Genomic DNA, 20,977 nt, shown 5'->3' on the forward strand with positions numbered 1-20,977 from the left:
CCCTGGGCGGGATGCAGCCAGCAACGGGATGCGGAGGACAAAAACAGGGCTGGGAGCCAGGGGTCACGGCCAAGAGATGAGTTTCTGGAGTCCAGCAAGGGGGTAAAAGCAAAAGCAGGGCAGGACAGCCCCTGGCACCACACACCCAGAGCGCCGCGACCTGCCGAGGGCTCCGTGCTCCTTAGCAAAGGTGCTGAGCTCCTCCGCACAACGGAGCAGCTCTGGGTATTGTAGAGAAATCCCCCCTGGGAATTTCTGGAGCAGCACACAAGGGGCTGAGCCCTTCCCAAAAAGGGGCAGAGCGCCCTGGCCCTCTCCCCTGGGTCACCTCCCTGCAATGTGACCCGCTCTCAGCATCCTTCTGCTCTTCCCGTGCGCACAGGTGCCCAAATCTCCTGCATTTGCATCCCCCTGCGTTTTTACCCATGCAGATCAGCCAAGACAAGGAGCAGACACGAAAACAGCTAAAAGGGTGACAAAGCCCCTCTGGGGTCCCTTGGCTTGTCCCAGAAGAGCTGCCCGGCCAGCCCACCCTCGGGCACAGCCGTTCTCCCTCTGTTACAGGGAAGAAAACGTCATCTCAGAGCTCATCCCTGTCCCCCCCCTGCCCAGCTCTCTAAATGAAAGCGTTCGGCACACGAAGGCCTCCGCGTGGTCACCGGCCTCTTGAAAGGCTGCTGCCGTTAATGGGGTTATTTCTGGGCTCTCACAGCGAGGATGTCACAGCTGCTGCCAAAATGCTGCAGGCGAGCAGGAGGGGGCTGGGAGGGGGCAGCCGCCGGGTGGGGACGGCAGGGTCCCGCTGCTCCGAGCCCAATTTTGGGGCAGCACAGGGCTCGGGGCACCAGTCCTGGTCCACGCGGGTTGTCCTGCACGTACAGAGGATGCTCACCTGCATCTGGTGGGACACAACCCCGCGGTTCCTTGGGAAGAGAGACCACCAGGACCTGTTTCAATCCCTTCGCCTCCCTCCTTCTCCATCCCAAAAAGCCAGCTCCCGACCCAAAATCCCCAAACCCGGCGCGGTTTGGGGCTCGGGCTGACAGCTGTCAGTCTGTCCATCCCCACCGAAGCAGGGAGCCCGTGCCGAAGCCCCCGGCTCCTGCCAGGCTGATTCCCCACCTGGCTCCCTTCTGGCTAATCCCGTTTGGCAGCGAGCTAATTGGGATTTATCTGACAGCACCCAGCGCCTCGAGAGCCATTTCGCGCTCCCTCCTGGGGAGGAGGAGGAGGAGGAGGGAGCCCGCGGAAGGCGCTCGCTTTTCTCCCTTCCCCATCCCCTCCTGCAGTTTTACAGGCTAATTACCGGCATTACGGCGAGACGGGAGAGGGAGGGGGAGAAAGTGGGGATTTTAATTATTTCATTTAACACTTGGCAGGACCCAGCTCGGCTCCTGCTGAGCAGCGCTTGGAAATAAAGAGCTTTTAAACCCTGTCAAGGGAAGGAGGGGGGAGCGGGTCACAGCCCCGCCGGCCACGCTTCGAGCATCCATCCTTGCACACCCCCCCGTTAACCGGTGCTCCCCCCCCCCCCCCCCCAAAAGCACCCACCTCTCCTCCACTTCGCCCCAGTATGAAACAGGGAATGGGTTTTATGGAGTCCCTGCGACCCCTCTCAACAATTAAAAACAAAAGCGGAAGATGCATTAAGATGAGGTGTGCACGCAGAAACCCGAGGGTGGCTATAGCACCGATGCTGCTGCCCCGAAGTGGGTGCAGAGCAGAGCAGGATGGTCCTGGGGAGGGAGGCGATGCAGCTCGGTGCTAAAGCCCCCCAACCACCCGCTGCTCTGCCCGGGGACAGCTCCCTGCTGCAGGACCCACACGAGATCGGCCCCTGGGCTGGAGAGCGGGGTCTGAGGCCGGCTGATGAGACCCAGCCCCCTGACCCTAATTGAGGACAGGGGCCTGCCCGGACCCTAATTGAGGCCAAGGGTCCGGGAGCACCCCCACCACCACCCCGAGCTGCACCCAGCCCCAGCATGCCACGGGCACCGCCAGCCCAAGAGCAGGCAGCTCCTCTCGCAGTCTCACACTGCCACCTGCCGCTCTCGCCGCACAAATTCGGGATGTGCATGGAGGCAAGGAGCCCTGGCCAAGCTGGGAACAGCACTCCAGGGCTGCTCACTGCACCCGGATTGATGTGGCAAGGGGGCAGGATGGAGGGGGTGATCTCACAGCAGCACGAGGCGGTGAGGAAAGGAAGCCTGCCCCTTGCTGGGGGGCAAACAGAGCGTTCAAACACTTCTGGAAGCACCCTTCTGCCCCGAATTCCCATCATCCAGAAGCTGCTGCTGCTTTCCCAGGACAGCATCAGCTCCCTGCCCTGTGGGAGAGCCCTGCCCGGCTGCCGGAGCGGCTGGGAAGGAACTGGTCAAGCTGAAGTCCTCCGGGATGCAACACTACGAGGGGTGGGGGACGAACGGGAAAATAACCAGCAAAAAAAAAAAAAAAAACCAAAACGGAGAAAGAAACCTCCAGCAGCTTTCTGGAGCGAACAGCCGGGAGGCTAAAATTAGTGGGTACTGCTGGCACTCCGGCTACCTCCCCGCAGAGGAAGCAGCTGCCACCCGAGTGCTTCCAGACAGCGGGGGCCATCCCTTGGCAGCACGGCTGGGGGCACGCTTCGGGCACATTTCACCCAAAAGAGCAGCGCTGGCTGGATTTTGGGTACGGCACTGACCTCGCTGAGGGCTCAGGGTCCTGAGACCGCAGGAGCAAAGCCCAGCTGCGGCAGCAGGGGAGGATGGAGCCCAGGTTCCTGGTGGTGGTGCTCAGCCAAACCCAGAGCAGGATGCTTCCTTGGGGTGAGCAAAGCCCCCTCCAGCTACGTGGTGTTAGAGCAAGGGGAAAAGAAGAAAGCATTGAGCACACCCCGGGAAAGGAGGAAGGATGCGTGCCCAGCTGCATGTTGGCTCACACATGCCCTCAGGAGGCTCCAAGTGGATTGGGAAGGCACGGGGAGCCCCAAAACCCCACAAGGGAACAGCCCCTTGTCCTCTGAACAGCACAGGTCCTGCTCGGGGGCTTGGGTTTTTGGTGGGCACACACCGAGGGGGACCCCAGGAACCCTTTTCCCCTCTGTCTGGCAGGGACGAATGCCAGCAGCACCCAGCCCTTGCACTGTCAGCCGCACGCAGCTCTGAGTAATTTACACCGGGTTGCAAGCAGCGAGTAGCACCCAGCCCACCGTGGGGAGCGGGTCCCAGCTATGGGATGAGCAGCGATATAGGATGTGCAGCACCGGGTGCGAGCATCCCACAGCTGAGAGGCCGGGGGAGCGATAACCAGCAGGGGATGCTGTCGGCTTGGATAGCATCTCTCCTCACTGCTCCGCACCCAGAGAGGCGCAGGGTGCAGGCGGCTTGCAAGAAAACTTTTATGTCCCTCCGCTCACCCTTTGGTGCCTTTCACAACAAGGGCACGTTCCCAACGCACACCTCCGGATCTGCACGACGCAGCCTACACATCACACGCAACGAGGGGCAGAGAACGGGGAGGAAGAGGAGCAAAACCACCTTTAAACACTTCCTCAGCGCCCCCACCGAGGCTGAGCTGCTCACATCCGTGCCACCCCACATCCCACCCCAACGCCGGCGCCCCGCAGCTCCACGCGCCCATCGGGCTCGGGCACGCAGCAATGGGATGCCTGGCAGTCTGCCGGCCCCATCCACGTGCCCAGCACCTTCATCCCACCCTCTCAGCCCCCCAACAAAGCAGCCGGCCTCCAGGCCACGAGGAGGTCGGCGTTCCCAGCCCCGGGGATCCCCGGGAAGCGGGCACCCGGCCAGAGGCACGCGGCCGCGCCGCACGCCCTTCGCTCCGCTCCCAGCCCGGGGCACGGGCAGGGGTTGTGTTAATGACCAGGACCCAAAGGATCAGCTCGAGGCAGAGCTGCTGGGCACCGCGGCTTTCCCCCAGCCAGCCCGGGAAGGTGGTGACAGTGAGAAGATGAAGCGGGGCATGAGACAAGCGCTAGGTGAGAGGTGGCCGTGCTTAGATCACAGTTTCGCAGCCCTTGGGGACGCAGCAGGCAGCGTTTGCTTTTGGCAAGGACAGTGGCAAGCCAATCGAGCCCAGGGAACAACACCGGGCTGGGCAGGGAGTAGGAAGGGAGAGCTATGGGGGGAGGCAGCTCCTCAAACTGTGATCTAAAAGCAATAGCTCCCTCCGGGGCGAGCGCACGGGGATGGGCGCCCCTGCACCCGCACCCCCCGAAGGGTCCTATTGCTCCGGCACATCCCGCGGGGATGGAAACATGAGAGGCACTAGCCGGTGAGTTTGATGGTGGATGGAAATAATAAATGGTATTTTTTTTTACGTGACACACCACCACTTACCAGCGAGAAGCTTCCTATGTTCTTTAGAAAGCGGGGGGAGGAGAAAAAGGAGAGAACAAAACAGTTAGAACAGGACAACAGGCAGCCACCCAACGCTCTCCGGCCCCCCCCCCGGGTCCCCTCCTCCAGCCCCGTCCCGCAAACCCCTGCCAGGGGGTCCCCGTCCCCAGCACCGACCACATGCAAACGACAAGAAAACCCTCAGCCCTGGCCGATGGTGGCTCTTGGGCACGCAGGACGAGGTACGACAGTCCCTTGATCCATGGAGAACGTTACAAAGGCAGCTAAAGGAAGCCCTGCAGAAGGTAGCGAGCCCCAGAAGCCAAGGAGCATCAACCCGTGTGCCCTGTCGATGTAAGATTTTTCTGAAACCAGGCTCCTGCTTTGGAAATGTTCAGCCTGGAGCGAGCCACAGCCACATCAACCTCCCCATACCAGACCCTACCAAGGATCAGCCGCTTCTTACTCAGCTGCAAGGAGCACACCCCTTAGTAGCTTGATGCCTCCTGTCCAAACGCATCACACCTGAGCCCAAATTAGCCTTTGAAGTCCAGGAAACCAAAGCACAAGGTGAAACAAGGTCCCCAACACACATGGTGGAAGAAAAAAAAATCATAAAATATCCCGAGCTGGAAGGGACCCACAAGGATCATTGAGCCCAGCTCCTGGCTCCACGCAGGTCTACCCAAAACTCAGAATTCAGACTGAGGGCACGGTCCGAAAAGCTAGCAGTTAAACAGCCGAGCATTTCAGCAATCGTTATTGAGCACAGATTATTTTGTAAGCAACCTAAGGCAGTAGAGAAGTCCCATAACCATGCCAGCATCGATTTACACGTCTTTAAACACCCAACTATCCGCTGGAGAGCCGAGAGCAGGGCGAGGTTTGGAGGCCGTGGTGCTTTGCTCAGCCCGGGCTCTCACTGGCTGAGGATGCAGAGCCCCAGGGGAAGCACGGCTGGGATGCAGGGGATGGAGGTGGCATCCTCCCAGAGGAGGGAAAAAAAGGAAAACATTGGGGCACAGAGCAAATACAGTGAGGACGGAGCTGGAGCAGAGCCTCACCCACCGCCTGATACCCGACCCGAGGGGCGAGGAGACCTCCCCAAAGCTCCGCCGGCAGCAGCAGCTCCCACAATGGGCTGTGGGACATGGGTAACGTGACCCTGCGAGGAGCCCTGACAGCTCGCTGAGGCGATGAAGGGTAAAACAAAGTGAGCATTGAGGGCTGGGGACGGCCCCGTGCCAAGGAAGTGACGTGCAGCCTTCTCCGCTGGCAACGGGGAGCCTGCTCGGCTCCCAGCCGCTGGGAGATGCGGGGAAGAAAGGAAGAGGGGAAAAAAAACAGCTTAAAAATATCCCAGAGCAGCGCGGTTATTTTGGGATTTTCACTTATTATTTAAAAAAAAAAAAAAAAAAGGGCAGAAATGAGAGCCAAGGCCCCACGGCCAGCTCTGGTGCGGATGGGGACGGGCTGTGCCTGGCGGGGGATGCTGCAGAGCTCTCTGCCTGCTGCGTTTTAGGGGATCCAGCCTGACCATGGATCAGCCTTGCCCATGGGGAAGGAGGGGGATGCCTGGTGGGGAAGATGTGCAGCCACTGCAGGGAAGAGTGTTACACATCCCGGGGAGCATTTCTGTTGAGCACAGAAGCTTTGGGGCACCAGGACCAGAGGCACAGGGGCTGCTCCGGCTCCAAATCCCACCCCAGGGCGCGCACCTTGCCACTTCCTTAGAGCAAAAACTGAGACGAGGGACCCCGGAGCCTGCCCAGCCTTTTAACTCAGCAAATCTCACTGGGCTTCGATTTCCCCTTCGTCACGCTGCGGCTACGCAAAGCAGCTGCCAGCATCGGGAAGGGGAAGGCGAGTTTATTTTACTATATATTAAATGACCCCAAAAGGACGGGAGGGCGGCAGGCTCTGCGCCAAGGTCAGGCACTTGCCTCTGGAAGGTTTTCCCGGCCAGGAAGGCGCTCGGAGCAGGGGCACACAGACGAGTCCTGCAGAGAAGCACCACCGAGGGGGAATGTCACGTTTGGGGAGCGTGGCCAGCCAGGCAACCATGGCTTGGCACCAAGCAGAGGCACCTCTCCAGGACAAGTCCCAAACACGTGGATGGGCCCCACGAGCCCCCAGATGGCTTGGCAAGGGCAGGGTGGTGCTGGTGTCCCCCACCCCACGCACCCAGCCAGGAGCAGATGCAATGTCTGAGCCCGGATCCTGCCCCAGGACCAAGGGCCACCAAGGATAGGGGTCAGCAGCTCTTGTCCTGGCTCCACACAGGCCCTACCAAGGGGTTTCGGCACCGTTGAACCCCCACGTGCAGCCAGACCGCTCTGCCCTTCAGCTGAGCGCACGGGGAGATGCTCGGGGGTGCCAGCATGGGCTCACCGAGGGGATGTCCTCTGGGAAAACCCTGCCACCTGAAGTGCAGCTGACCCTGCAGAAGGACTCCCAGGTGAATAAGGACTCAACCCCAGGGCTCTGTCCATAGCAGAGGGGTTCTTGGGTGCCCCTTCCTTCACCGTAAGCGCCCTGAGTGCCAGGGAATGGCGAGGGGGGCACGGATATTGCTGGGGAGACCCAGGTCCCACCACCTGCAGGTGGCAGGGAGCCGGGCTGGAGGGATCCTCCCAGCCAGGAGGGACCTGCGGATCCCAAGAAACCAAGGAGGTGATGTTTGCTTTGCCCCCCGATAAGGCCGCCGGGGAGCCCCGCGTCGCGCCGCCTCATTCCCAAGGAAACCAGCCAAGGGTTCCCACGCCACCTTCCCGCTGTTCAGCGCATAAAAGCAACACAGACTTCCTGAAATCCCTCTCTCCCTGACCCTCCCTACTGTTCCTCTGTATCCTGCTCCAAGGCCGCGCTCTGCGCCGAGATAACAAGGCACTTGGCTGCCAAAACCAGCAGCCAGAGGGGCCCAGGATCCACACAAATCTGCATGCGAACAAAGACCCGATTTGAATGGTCAGTAAGTGGAGATGAAGCCCTTTCACTTGGGTTTTCCCCATCCCTGTAAGGCCGGCGTGGGAGCTCTGGAGGAGCTCCTGGTGCCCTGGTCCCACGGAGAGGCGGCAGCAGCCCCGGGGCAGGGACACGGCAGGAGAGGTGCCACCGGCGGAGCAAACACCGGGGACAGTTTCCATCCATTGCACATCAAATCCCTACACAAAGAAACGAAACCCAAGCAATCTCACACTCCAAAATAAATAAATAAATAAAATTCATCTTTGCATTTTTTTTGGTTAACGCAGAATTTTCCTAAGTCTGGGGCATCCAGCTGTCCTTGCTCTTGGAAGTTACCCACTAATTAAACACATTACGCTCTCCCTCTCAAAAAAAAAAAAAAAAAACAAAATATCAAACAATTGGCGTGCGATCAGCAGCCAATAACTGCTGCCTCCCCAGAGAGGTGGGATCGTGTGTTAATTGTCTCGGTTAATTGTCTCCCCTAGGATGGGGACTAACGAGGTGCCCAAGTGGCACCTTGGGAGGAGGGTGCTGCGGGGAGGGGAGGCGGCGGGGATTTTCCCACCTTCCTCCGCTGCCGAGCTGGAAGAACAGTCCCCAAAACGGAGCCAGAATTGAAACCAGATGTGTAGGAAGTGTCTCATTAGCAGTAATTGCTTTGCGAGGATTTGAGGTTTCCCCTCCACGCTGCCACCAAACACACTTTTAAGGAGCTGCCGCGCGCCGGGCACTGGGACGCGCTGGTGGGGGGAGGAAAGGAAAGGGAATAAAAACAAAAAAAAAGAAAACAAAAAAAAAACCCGAGGGCAGAGCCTCGATTACACTAACGTTTTTATTGAAGCCAGGGAAAGTTTACTCAGACCGGGCTGGCTGCAGAGGATCGCTGCTGCAGCGGATTAGGCTGAAAAAACTGAGCATCCCAAACCCTGCTCGGCACAGCCAAGGGTTCCTGCGGCAGCCTCCTGATGAGGAGCCGGCCAGGACTTTATTCATCCCTTGCCCAAGCATCCCCATTCCTAAATCTACCCGTGGAGCGATTTTCCCTGGATTACAGGGCCGAACACACAGCAAACCAAAGGCAAGGCAGAGCAGGTCCATCAGGACCTCGCACCGGACCGCAGAGCTGCTCCTGCCCCCCACAGCGGGGCAGGAGACCTGGGGGGCGAGGCACCCCGCTCCTAGCCCCTTCCCTCCCTAACCCCACAACGAAATCACCCCCCAACAAAACCACCATGCCAGCTGCATCCCCGTGAGAACACGCCATGAGGACACGAAGCTGCACAGAGGATGTCAGACACCCAACACACCAGCAGCGAGGCATTTTGGGGACGGATGGGGGGCACCTGCCCCGTCCCAGCACCCTGGCCCTACAGCCCCAAGCAGGGGAGGCTCGGTGGGAGCACCTTGCTGCGGGACTCCTCTTCCTCCTTTTCCAGCCCGTGCAAGACAAAGGACCTGCTCTTTGCTGGAGAGAAAGCAAAGGCAACATCCCTCGGGTGCTCGAGTGCCAAAGGAACAGCGGGCGCCCCGGATTTCGGGTGAGACGAGCGGGGCGAGGAGGCTGTAAATCTCCCTTCGTCCTCGGGCTCCTTTCTGCAGCCCCCTCAGCCTGCCCTAGCCCCTCTCCCCTCCCGGCTCCAGCAGAGCTCGCATCGGCTAAGACAATAGCTGCTTATGTTCTGAAGCAGGGCTGCTTTCTGGGAAGGGAGCCAGGCCTGGCAGCTCTCAGCAGCGGGGAATAAAAGCCCCATTTGTGCTGCGTGGCCCCTGCGCACCAGTGGGGCACCCTCAGAGGGAGGCAAGGCATCAGCCTGCTGGGGATCGGAAACAGAAACGCAGACAGACGCCCTGGGCCGTGCGAGAGGAGAGAGGGAGAAAGGCGTAAGGACGGGGATGGAAGAAAAAAGCCGCTTGTTCAAAGCGCCGGCGGCACCCCGGGCACAGATGCTCGGCATCCCCCGCGCCACGAGAGCAGCGCACGGGGTGCCGAGGATGCTCTGGGCATCGGGGAACCCAAAGCACCGTGCCCACCAGAGCATGCTGTGCACCACCAGGACCCCTTTGGGGACGGGGAGCCGGGATCCCTTGGGGACGGGGAGCCGGGACCCCTGGGGGACGGGGATGGCTGCACGGGGCCATCCGTGCAGAGGGATTTTGGCTGGACAGGGGGGAAAAAGGCCCCCCTCTCCTGCTCGCTGCTAGCAGAGGCATTGCACCAAGTGGGCAGTTTTTTGGCTGGAGCAGCAGCAGCCAGCAGCCAGCAGCCCTCCACCCCACAAGCTCCCCAGAGGGTGCGATGCCCACCACGGCCGTGACAGCCCAGCACCGTACCCCACTGGGGTGTTTTTACGGCTCCACCAAGCCCTAGGCAGTACATAATTCATCCCTCCTCCCCTGCACTGCTGTCAGGTGCAGTAAGCGATGGCAGCGGCTTTAAAACGTCCGCGTCTCACCGCGGTGGAACAAAACGCAAATCAATTAATCTGAAAAAATATATATCAAACTGGCCTCTTATTTTCCTTTCTTTTTTTTTTTTTTTTTTTTCCTTCCTGAAGCTTTAAGGTTGCTTTTCGGCTGTCCTGAATAATTGAAGTTAACATGAAAATTTAAAGTCTTTCAAGATTTCATTAAAATTCATTCCCTTTCCCTTCGGAGAATTGTCATTGCCAGAGTCCCGCGTAGGGCTGACAGCAGAGGCAGCTGCCTCCATTCACAGCAGTTAACTCTGTTCTCCCTGGCTAAAGAAAACTCACTCCTAATCGTTTAATAGAGACCCCGAAATAACATCCTTCACTGCTCCCTCCCGATTCGGGCACAAATCCTGCATTAACCCTCTCTGCTCCAGCTGCCGTAAGCTCAATTTTTCTGCTCCCAGCCCAGCACCCCACAGGAGCAGAGCAGGACCAGCTCAAACCATTAACCTCAGCCCAGCTCCTTCGTAGCAGGGACTGTCACGTCGAGTTAGCCACGGAGAAAGCAACCCCAGAGCCCGAGACAAGGAGCAGCACTGCTAGAAATACGTATTTTCAAATGGCAAGAGTGCCATTTTCTCTGCAAAAGGCAAAAAGGCGCCTCCTGAGAGCGCTTGCACTGCAGGAGGGGTAGGCCGTCAGACAGCCTAAAACACGCCCGAGGAAAGCAGCAGGGACGAGATAAAATAAAAATAAAGAGGCTCAAGCTGGTGCCGGTGCTCTTAAAGCCGTGCCGAGGCTATTCCACCTGTAGGGCTTCTCTGCTGGATTTTTTTTTGCTGTTTTCTGCCGTAGCAGGCGCTGCTCCCAGTTTGGGGTTACGACCGCCGGCGCTCTCCCAGTTTACCCCACCTGACCCTGAGGATTTCCAGCATTCTCTGTAAATCCTATTGATTTTTGTTTTCCAAACCCACGTGGGTTTGGCTTCTGGGAGGGAATTGGCCATTAACCTCGTGCTTTCCTCCAGGCCTGAGCCGACCCCTTCCTCCCCTTGGCACCCATCCCCGCTCCCAGCTCCCCACTGCATGCAGGGGATGGAGGTGAGCACGGACCCAGTGCCCCCAGCAGCTCCTCTTCCCTTCCCAGTGGGCTCCTCTGCAGACCTCTGCAAAGCCCAGAGGGCTCCGCATCATTTCTGCCTGCAAGAGGGCCAAGGAAGACCAGCTGGGGTCTTCTTCTGGGAAGGCCAGCGTATATACACAGCTATAAAAAATAAAAACTGCATCTTCTTAATAAAGCTGAATAGAGAAGAAAGCTTTAGTGCACCCACACGGGATGCCTGGTGGGGGTCCCAGCCATGCAGTGGGAACGTGGGAGCATCAAAAGGAGCCAGCCCTGTCGCCCTACAGGGATGGAAAGCATTGCCACCGACCGGTGCAGGAGAAGAAGACAGCCCCCAGCTCAGAGCATCCCGGCTATCCTTATCTGCACCTCCCCAGGCACTGATGGACACACCCCACCCCACCTCCGCACGCCTGAAATTTCCCATTCACGCTCCTCCAGCACAAGGAGAACGGGACAAAGGGGGTTGTATTTTTTTTAGGGGCAGGGGACAAATCCTCCCCTCGCTGCTCAGCCCGCCACCTGCACAGGAGAGCTTTCCACGCCGGGAAAACCCTTGGGGCAAACGCCCACCGCTGGCCGGGCTAGCTGCTGCCCAGAACAGGCTGCTCCGAGGAACAAACCTCCCACGCACCCGTGCTCGGAGCGCACGTTCCCATCACACAAGGCATCCTTGTGTGTCCCGGCCCCCCCCCGCCCAGCTCGCGGCTCAGGAACGGAGATAAATGCTGCTCTTACCTAGTAATGAATAATCCAGAAGCCGCAGGGGGAGAGGACAGCACATGCAAAAGAAAACAGAGCAAAAGCAGTTGGTGAGACCCCAGCAAAGCCCCCCGTAGGATCGCCGCGCGGCGCCGGGCTGCTCCGCTCCTCCCTGGGGACGAGGGCTGGTTTTGGCTCCCTCCTCACCCCCAGAGCCCCCCAGCCCCACAGAGCAGCAGCCAAACCCATTGCTGGGCTGATCCTGCTCCTGCTGGCAAGGGTTTGAGTGCCTGCCTTTCCCTGGGGAGGGGAGATGCCTGGGCAGGGCTGGAGCCAAGCACACCAGGAAAGGGATGCGCAGAAAAAACCCATGAAAATAATGGATCTGGTGGCAGGAGGAGGCATGGTGGCCCTGCAGCGTGGAAAAGGGCCACACGCCACAAGGGAAAAGGACTTATCTGCCCAAAAAGCATCCAAATGACATTTATCTGGGGCTCTCCAGGACAGAGGAGCATTGCCAAGGACACAGGACACAGCGCCAAGAGGGCGCACACGGCGAGGAGGTGCTCGCCATCCTCCTCCTCCAACTTCTCTGTGCTGGTGGCTCCCCTCACGCCAGATTTCCACAAGCCCTGGAGCTCCGTGCTGGAGCCAGGCGCCCTGCAGTTCAGCAGGCAGGGCCTGACACGGGGACTTGGCAGGCAGGAGGAAGAAACGAGCAAAGAGGCAGCCTCCCCTGCCCTGCCTTTCCTAGGTCCATCTGGCTCGCATCACCACGGGCACCAGACATCTAGCTCCTATGGCAAAGGCCAGCAGGACCTCCAAAGGCTCTTGCCTGCTGTCCCATCCTCCTTTTTCCTCCACAAACCTCCCCACAACATCTGTTCTGCTCGGCACAGTCAGCTCCCTCCTATTCTTTGCCCTAAATGATGTGCCCCAAAATTCTCCAAGGGGAAAGCGTAACTATTGCAACCGGGCTCGGGTTCACGAAGCTCGGGGGATCTGAGGGAGGCTCAGCCCCACAACCAGCTGGAGGAGCTGGAAGCCAGAAATCAGCGCTGGCCCATGCCGCAGCAGTCTCATTTCCTAATGGCATGCTTTAATCTCCTAATTGGGCTGCAGCAACGCGCCCAGCGTGGGGACGGGGCTGTGCAGCTGAAGTCACCTGGATGGCTCAGAGGGAGCTGGGCGAGCAGCCAGGGCTGGAAAAGCCCCAAAAGCTCCACCAGCGCTCAGGGTGTCCCAGCCCTCCCTCTCATGCTCCCCAGAGACTGCTCGGCTTAAATCAGGGCAGAAACCCCAGTGAGGAACAAGAGGGTCTCATCTGAGGATGCTCCGAGGTGTCTCACCACGGGGACAGCTGGGCACCCAATTTCAGAGCAGGGCACAGCATGGACACAGAGCACAAGCAGGAACGAAGGGATTTAGGAGCAGAAAGAGGAGCCCATGCCCCCAGCACATACCCTGGCTCCTCCATGGAGGACACGGGCACTTCTCCCGGCCCAAAGGGCAGCGAGAGCCCGGCAGAGCCGGGGAGCAAGGCAGCTGCTGCCACCGCTCCAGCCCGCCAGGGTTGCCAAGGCGGCTGGCTCTGTATATGCAGCAACAAGCTTTGAAGTCAGGGCAGAGGAATGTGCCCCCGTGCCGGCCTGCCAGGGCAGGGCACGCAGCCACCACCGCGTCCCCGAGGGGCTCAGGAGCCGGGGTCCGCGCGGGGCACACCAGGAGCAGCGAGCTGCCGCCCCAAAGCATCGCAAATCGGGGCTCTTGCCACCCTGAAACAGCTCTTGGGAGCTGGAGGATGCTGCCCAGAGGGCTGGCAGGACTCCACGGCTTGCTCAGCACCAGGTAATTTCCTAATTTCTCCCCCCTCTCCAGCCTCCTCTCTTTTTAAGCCGCCCCGACAGCCCCTTGTGGGGGGAGGCAGCCCCCGCGCACATCCTTGCTTTGCTGCCTGATGTCACACGCTCCGTCTGAGCAAACTTCCAGCGGATTTCAAGTGTTGATTCCCATGTAGGCAGCGTTCTGCCTGTAAACAATTCTTCCTGTGTTTTGACACCCCCGGAGCGCGGTCCGACCATCTGTCTGAACGGCAGGGCTGCCGCGGAGCCGCCGTTAGCTGGGGCTGCAGAGCTGGCACCGGGAGCAGCCTGAAGCCATCCCCGAGCCCCCGGAGGGCACACAGGAGTTGAATCCTAAGCCTGTCCCTCTGAGCCAAACCCCACGTCGTGGAGCAAATCGATTCCCACCCCGAACGGGAGCAGCATCCAGCACAACGCCCACGAGCCCTCGAAGAGCTCAGCATTACAGCAGCCAGCTTCCAGCCCCGCTCCGGAGCAGAAATGCACCGTGTTAAAATGTAAGCCATGCGAGATTTACTGCCAAGGGAAAGCCTTTAATCTCGGGCAGGCTTCGAGCGAGCGCAAGCTCCTTTCAACCCTGGTCCCGTACAAATATCGTGGTGCTGCTCGGGGCCGGGCTGTCCCTGGGGAGGAGCGTGGCAGCGAGGGCAAAGCATCACAGCGCAGGTTCCCAGCCACCATGGCTGCAGAAGGGAAAGGCCCCCTGGAAAGCAGGGCAAAAGGCCCTGGATATGTGCGAAGGAGCCAGGCAGCCACCAGACCCTGCTAGGGAAGCAGGAGCTGCTGTATCTGCTCCTGTCGGGGTGGATGCAGGGTCCCCAGGGGCTGGGCTCGCTGCTCGGGGTCACGGGGCGGAGGCTCCAGCCCCCGCTGCTGCTTCCCTTCGTCTGCCAGCACAAAGCTGGGGACTTCTGGGGACTTTTCCAAGGGTTCCCACGCTTCTGCTGGGACATCAAACATCCGGGTCAGGGGGGAAGAGTCCGTCACACTCCTAATGAGGCTTAACTAACGAACCAAGAGCAAGACGCCTGAGCAGCAAGGTGCAAACACCCAGCGGTGGTGCCCAGCCCCAGCGAGGGGACGGTGCTGGGATGGGTGACGCTGACACACAGCCCGTAGAGCTCCTAATGCCATCCATCACCTCGGCACAGGCAGATTCTGCTACCAGCCCTGTCCCAGCACACACAGAGCCGGCGGATGCCACCAAAAGCCCCGGGGGAGCCCAGCTGCCCTCCCACCAGACCCTCGTGGAGTTCAGGAGAGACTCCCTCGGGCAAAGAAAGTGCAAGTCCAGCTGGCCAGGAGCCTCCCAGAGCTGTCTGGGAGAAATTATCAGTCTAGAAAAACAATTCCAGCCCGGGTTTCTTTAGATCCCCTCCCGTTTCAGCGCTTGGGAACTGGGTCCCAGCCAGCAGCTCCGCGCTCAGCAGGCGAGGTTTCTCAGGAGCCAGAAGAGCATGAAGCACATCAGCTGGTGCGGGCAGGCAGCTCGGGACCAGGGCAGGCTTTCGGGGGAGCGCAGCAGACAGGCTGCAGCCCCGGCAGCTCTGCACCACGTCCCGGCGCCAGGGCAGCTGCTCTGAGCCTCGCCAGACCTCCCAAGGAAAGCGGTTATCCTTCGGTTCCCGAACCGTGCTGCACGTAGGCAGCGATTCCAGCTTAAAAACCCCCGTCCTTTTAACCCTAAAGCAATGAGACAGAACGAAGCTGGTGCCAGGCAAGTGCAGAGGAAGGCAGGGGAGCAGGATGGTGCTGGAGGGGGTGAAATGCAGCCCTGGCAGAGGGTCTGAGCTCCCCGCTGCGCTGCTGGAAAGGTGATGGCTACCTGAGAGGTACCCACAGGGCTTCAGCTGCTGAGGTTGGAGGATGAGGGACACGCACAGTCCTGGCCCCACAGCCAGCTCCATCCCAGCAGGGCTCAGCACCACCCTGAGGACATCCCGAGGGTGCTGGGCTGGTGTGAGCAATCCCAGCCAGGCTCCAAAGCAGAGGTGGTGCTGGGCGAAGGTTGCATCTGCTGGCACATCTGAGCTGCTGCTAAGCACAGCCAGCATCGCTTCTGCCTGGGAAGGGAAGGGAAGGGAAGGGTCTCATCCTGTCCGACCCCATCTCTTTGGGTATTTCCCAGCAGGGTGCAGCAGCACGAGCAAGCACCAGAGATCCGAGCCTGCCGAGGGGCCAAACGCCCTGCAAACAGAGGTGGGGACTCGTGGCAGGACGCAGCAGGGAGGGATGAGGGAGGAAGGCAGCTCCTTTCCCCCCAGGAACAGGAATTCAGCATGCTTGAGGAGGGGAAAAAAAAAAAAAAAATCGAGTTCTTCTGAAAAGAAAGACCCCACGGTGCGAGCATTGTGGCGGCTGGCTTCCAGACCGAGGGATGCGCTTGAGGAAAGCGAGCTGCGTCCATCCGAGGCAGCCTGGCTTGGCCTCCCAGCCTGATCTCACAGCACCGAGCTTCGCAGCGCCCTTCCTCACCAGAAAATATGCAAGCTTTCCAGCTCCCAGCACCCAGGGTGGCCAGCGGGCAGGGACAGGCGGCAGGATGCCGTTTCGAGCGGGAACGCAGCTTCCACCTGTCCCAGAGACGCCCCCGTGCTCCCTGGCACATCCCCACCACCGCACGGGGACAGCATCCACGGGACCCAGCGAGGGCAGGGGAGGCCCCCAGGTAACGCTCCCTGCTGCTTTGGAAGCCCCCAGCTGAACAAGCCAGCCGCAGCTCAGCACCCCGGAGCCTCCTGGCTCCGAGCAGCTCCACCAAAACCGAACCCCGGTTTCTCTCCGGAGACAGGGAACCTGCTGGGATGAAGCTGGCTGGTGGGACCAACCCGGGACCGTAAAGCCCTCGAGGGTTTTGCCATTGTTTTTGCCCGCAGGCATCTCAGGAGGCATGGGAAGAGGGATTTGGCACGCACAGGTTCTCCTGCGGCACACAGACAGCGGGCGCTGGCTCTCCTCCTGCCATGAAACTCTGGGCTCAGCCAGCCGCGTACTTCCCCGGGTAAGGGGGTGGGAACACCCAGCCTTTGATGTTCCACCGAGCGGCTCCAAAACACAGAAGGACTACAGGAGATAAAAAAAAAAAAAAAAAAAAAAAGAAAGAAAAAGACAACAAACAAGCTGCACAACAGGCCACATCCGGCAGATACAGCGGGAAAATTTCATTTCCATGGAACAAGCTGCACGTGCTCCGTGGAATAACCGACGGCAGATGTTTTCCACGCCCGGCACACGCTGCCCTTCGCAGGCATCGCAGCAGGCTGGGTGGTACAGGCTGCCCAAAAACTGCATTAGAGCATCCTGATAAAGCTGTTCCCTACCAGCACGCCCAGCTTCTGGGCAAGGCGGCTTCCCCACAGCCTTATCTCAGGCTGCCCAGGCAGCCGGGGCCCTTCCCAGGTGTCCACAGCTCGATGTCATCCAGCTGCTCACTCGCACGGTCAACAGGCATCGGGCACAAGTGAGCAGCTGGAAAAATTCGGTCTGAAAACCAGTCCTTATCCATCGCTAACGTGGGTTCTGGAAGGCAGAGTCGGTGCCAGAAGAGCACAGCAGCTTAGCAAGACACGGGAGGGACCGGCGGGTGCAAATCTCTCCAAGATCCACACCTGAACCTCCCCAAGAACCTGCTGTCCCCTGGCTTTTTAGATGGCCATGCAAGGTGGGCAGGGTATTTATTTGGCCACGGTTCCCACAAGCAGTATGGAAGGACAAAAGCCTCTGCTACCAGAAGCAGCAGGACTCGTGCCGCTGGCACCCCTCCTATCCCAGGGTGAGCTCCTGGGCTGCCAAACCTCAAGGACTTGGTCCAAGGGGTGAGCCAGGGCTGGGAGCAGAGCTGGCAAAGCCATGCAGAAACCTGCTTTCCATGGGAGGTGCCTCCAGGGCATCCTCCAAAACCGTTCTCCAAGGAAAGCATCTCCGGCCATCCTACTTCCACCAAGCAGAACGGGGCTTGCTCGAGAGCTAAATATACACCTCAGTCCCTACGGGATGCCGACGAACCCTGGCAATAGGGCTGCAGGAGCCCTGATAATATCACGGGATTTGCCCAGCCCTCTAAGAATAACTGCTCTGCCTATGAGCACATCGCAGGAATTCGCTTCCTCCTGCCCACCACAGCACTGGTACCCCCCAGGAGCTGGGAACCTGCTGCTCCGGAGCGGGCACGGGACGAGCAGGGGATTGCAGAGCATTGCCTCAAATGGAAAAAATCACCTTTTTTTTTTTTTTTTTTATATAAAGATTAGATGTTTCATCCCCAGCTTCCTGCAGAGAACAGCGCAGCGCCGCGCCTGGTGCCATCGGAAAATAACCAGCGCTTCTCCCCGTAAAGAGATTAAAACCTTTTTGTATTTACAATGAGCTGCAGGAGGAGGGAACGGGGATGCTGCGGGGAGCGTGCGCGCACGGGACATCACACTTGGGCTCTCCAGGCACGAGCTGCCAAGCCAGGGGCATCGGGACGGCAGAACCCCATTCTCCCCAGAACCGAGCATCCCATTGCAGCGGTGATCACACGCAGGCAGCGCTGCTTTTCCTTGCTGCCAAACCCTCTGCAAACCCCAGCACCGCGGCAGCCTCCCGGGGAGGGTTCACCCAGCCCAGGCTCCCTCCACAAGTCCCCACAAGAAGCCAAGCAGGGATGCCAGCTGCTCTCCGGCAGCCTCCCGCCCTAACCACCAGCCCCAGCCCTCGCACCAGCCTTCCCCACGCCCTACCATGGGTGCTGCCTCCGGAGCCCTCCCCTTCCACACCCTCCGACAAGCTCCGGCGGTGTCCGAACCCTCCCGGCGCGGCGCCAGCGCTGCGGGGAAGCCGCCAGCACCTCTGCACGCAGGCGCCTGCGTCTCGCGGGGTGCATAGCTGGCATTCCAGGCTGGCAGAGCTCTCTGCCACACGCCATCCACCTGACCAGGGTGTGCATGCCACGGCAGGTTGCAAAGGGGAGCAGGCAGAGCTTCGTCGGGGTGCAGCACGGGGCAGGAGGCTGCTGCGCCTCCCCTGCGCGCTTAAGGGGCCTCGCGGCTCCTGCTGCGGGCTCCGAGCCTCTTAGCTCAGCACTGACAAGTGAAAAGGTTTCCCCCTTCTGCCAAACAACAGTCCTAGCAGTGCAGAGGGAGGAAAGAGGTTCGCCCAGCCTCGCCTCTTGACCCCGGATGGGGGTCTGCCAGCAATTAACACCCCACTTTGGGCACCACCAGCTGGGACGCGCGCTCAGGGGGGGAATCAGCACGGAGCAGGGCAGGGAAAGTGCACCGAGGGTGGAGCACTGCCCACGAGGATGGAGAATGGAGCCCTACCCGCTGCCCCTGCCCAGGGGAAACTCACCGACACGCTGCGAAATAGCCCTGGCTGTGTAGATAAGAGAGGTTTTTCCGGAGGCGAGGCAATCTGTGCCACTCAGCCTCCCGCAGCTTTCTCCTCCCCTGCTGCCTTTCCCCTGCTCCCGGGCGCAGCAGGCGACCAAGAGGCCCTGTCCCCAGCAGGGCTCTCCTCCTTCCCACAGGAGATAAAGGGCAGAGGGCAAGCCTCCAGGAGGAGGTTCACCTGGCACCTAGGGTTTTGGCTTCCCAGCTGTGGCACCATGCATTGGTGGCCCCTGTCTTGGCCAAAAAGGAGCGCTGCAACCCGCCGGTTGTTTGAGGTCGAGCCCACGTTTTTGGGTAAATTCAGGGGAGAAGGCAGGTGCCCACAAGGCTGGCACAGCGCAGCAGGGAAAGCTGCAGGCAGGAGAGGTCAGGCACTGCTGGTGTTTGGTCCTTACCTCCCCCCGGGTCTCCCCATCACCCCCCTGTGCCTACAAAGCCCCTCTCCACCTCCTCATCTCCCCCCAGCGCTTTAGGGAAGGGTCTCGCTGTCCCCTCCACCCCACCAGCAGCTCCCCCCCCCCAAAAAAAAAAATAGAAAAATAAAAAAAGCAGTTATTAGGCATGTTTCTGCAGCCCAGCGACCTGCCCAGCCTTGTGCTGGGGGAGCCACATGCCCGCCCTACAAAAAGCCAGCGCCCGAGCATGCAGCAGGCGTGCAGCCTCCACGGGCTCACGGGGCACACGAGGCCATCTCGGTGGCACGGGGAGCCCTGCAGCTCCGGGACGGGAGCCTGGCTCAGCACCCACCTCCTGGCTCAGCACCCACTTCCTTGGCCTGGGGGACAGCCCAAAAGCAGGGTGCGAGGGGCGCCCAGCTCGCCTCGGGGGTGCTGCAGGAGCAGCCCAAGAGGACACCGCGGTTCACAGCCCCCTGGCTGCTGCCGTCAGCGGACGCTTAAATGAAGAGTGCCCAAAATGAGCTGGCTTGCCCCCAGGAACACCTCCCCCTGGCCTGGGCATCACTCTTCAAGACTTCCTCAGCCAGAAAGGGCTTCATTTACGCAACCGCCCAACAAGTGATGGAGCCACCCCTCCTGATTTCGCCTAATCCCTTTCCAGCCCCTTACCTCGTCCAGCTCTTACAGCACCCAGCCTCCACTGGGACCTTTCCTCCCCGTTTCCTCGTGCCCAAGGCCACCAAACACGAGACCTCTCAGTGAGGCAGCAGAGCTGGTGGCCAAAGCCATCCCCGTGCGCACAGGGGACAGCGATGTCCCCAGAGGTGTCCCCAGAGCCGGCTGTGGGGCGAGCTGAAATTTCCCTCCCCCTTCCCAAGCTTCTGGGCCGCAGGAATTTGGCACCCGGGCCAGGGACTTACCCAAAGGCCACATGAACACGCCCTGGTGACCAACGCAACCTATGGAGAAGAGGTGTCAGCCCCGGCGGGGCCACCCGAGCGTCCCCGTGCCTTGTTTGCGGGCAGCCTCACTGCCCAGGAATGCAGGACGGGGCTGGGGGGAAGCACTTGGGGCAGAGAGCCGCTCCTGTTAAACAAACCCACAACAGACCTGGCTGCTCCCGGGGCGCAGCAGGGGCAGAAAGCAGCCCCAGCACCCAGCCCGAGCCTTGCCCCGTGCCCCTCTCCTCGCCAGGACTGGTTTTTGCTGGAAGGGAATGGTGCTGGGAAGCAGCGGAGATGCTCACCCCGACGGGGCTCGCGCAGATCCCCGCCGCCGAGCTTCCCCACGGCCCTGCCAGGCGCTGATCCTGCTTTATCTCTTAGATAAACAGCATCAGTTGGAACAATTTGCTCAGGGATTTCACCGCTGCCTGAACAGGCAGCGCGGCGCAGCAAGCAGAGCCGAGGGAAGCCGGCTGCTTGCAGGAGCTGGGCTCATCAAACAGAGCCAGATCCTGTTTTCTCTAAGGCTGGCTCCCCAGGACGGAGCATGGCTGTCCCGAACGGAGCCACAGCCCCTCGCCAAGCTCAGAGCCCACAGATTGGTCCCAAAACTCTGCTGCGACCATTTGCTCGGGTTGAGAACTCATCCAGCCTGAGCCCGTGGCACCGGTACCTCCTTTAGGATCTCCGTGTCTCCTCCTGATGCCTCCCACCACCGCTCACAGCAGAGCCGCATGGAAAACTAAGTTCCCTTTGGGAAACTGGAGAGCTCGTGCGTCCCAAAACGACGCCAGCTGCACGATGCCAGGCACCAGACGTCCCCCAGCCACACGAGCATCCCAGCACCAGCCGTGCC

At 60.1% G+C, this 20,977-nt stretch overlaps 1 protein-coding gene across 1 annotated transcript in view; it reads right to left on the bottom strand.

The window, feature by feature from the left end:
• AGRN (agrin) overlaps positions 1 to 20,977 on the bottom strand; it is a 78,422-nt gene that overhangs the window by 41,317 nt on the left and 16,128 nt on the right. Inside the window, exon 3 of the mRNA XM_050714879.1 lies at positions 4,341 to 4,361. Coding sequence (XP_050570836.1) covers positions 4,341 to 4,361 — 21 coding nt within the window. The remainder of the gene's footprint in view (positions 1 to 4,340; positions 4,362 to 20,977) is intronic.

Source organism: Cygnus atratus, chromosome 21, assembly GCF_013377495.2.
Source record: "Cygnus atratus isolate AKBS03 ecotype Queensland, Australia chromosome 21, CAtr_DNAZoo_HiC_assembly, whole genome shotgun sequence".
Taxonomy (NCBI): Eukaryota; Metazoa; Chordata; class Aves; order Anseriformes; family Anatidae; genus Cygnus; species Cygnus atratus.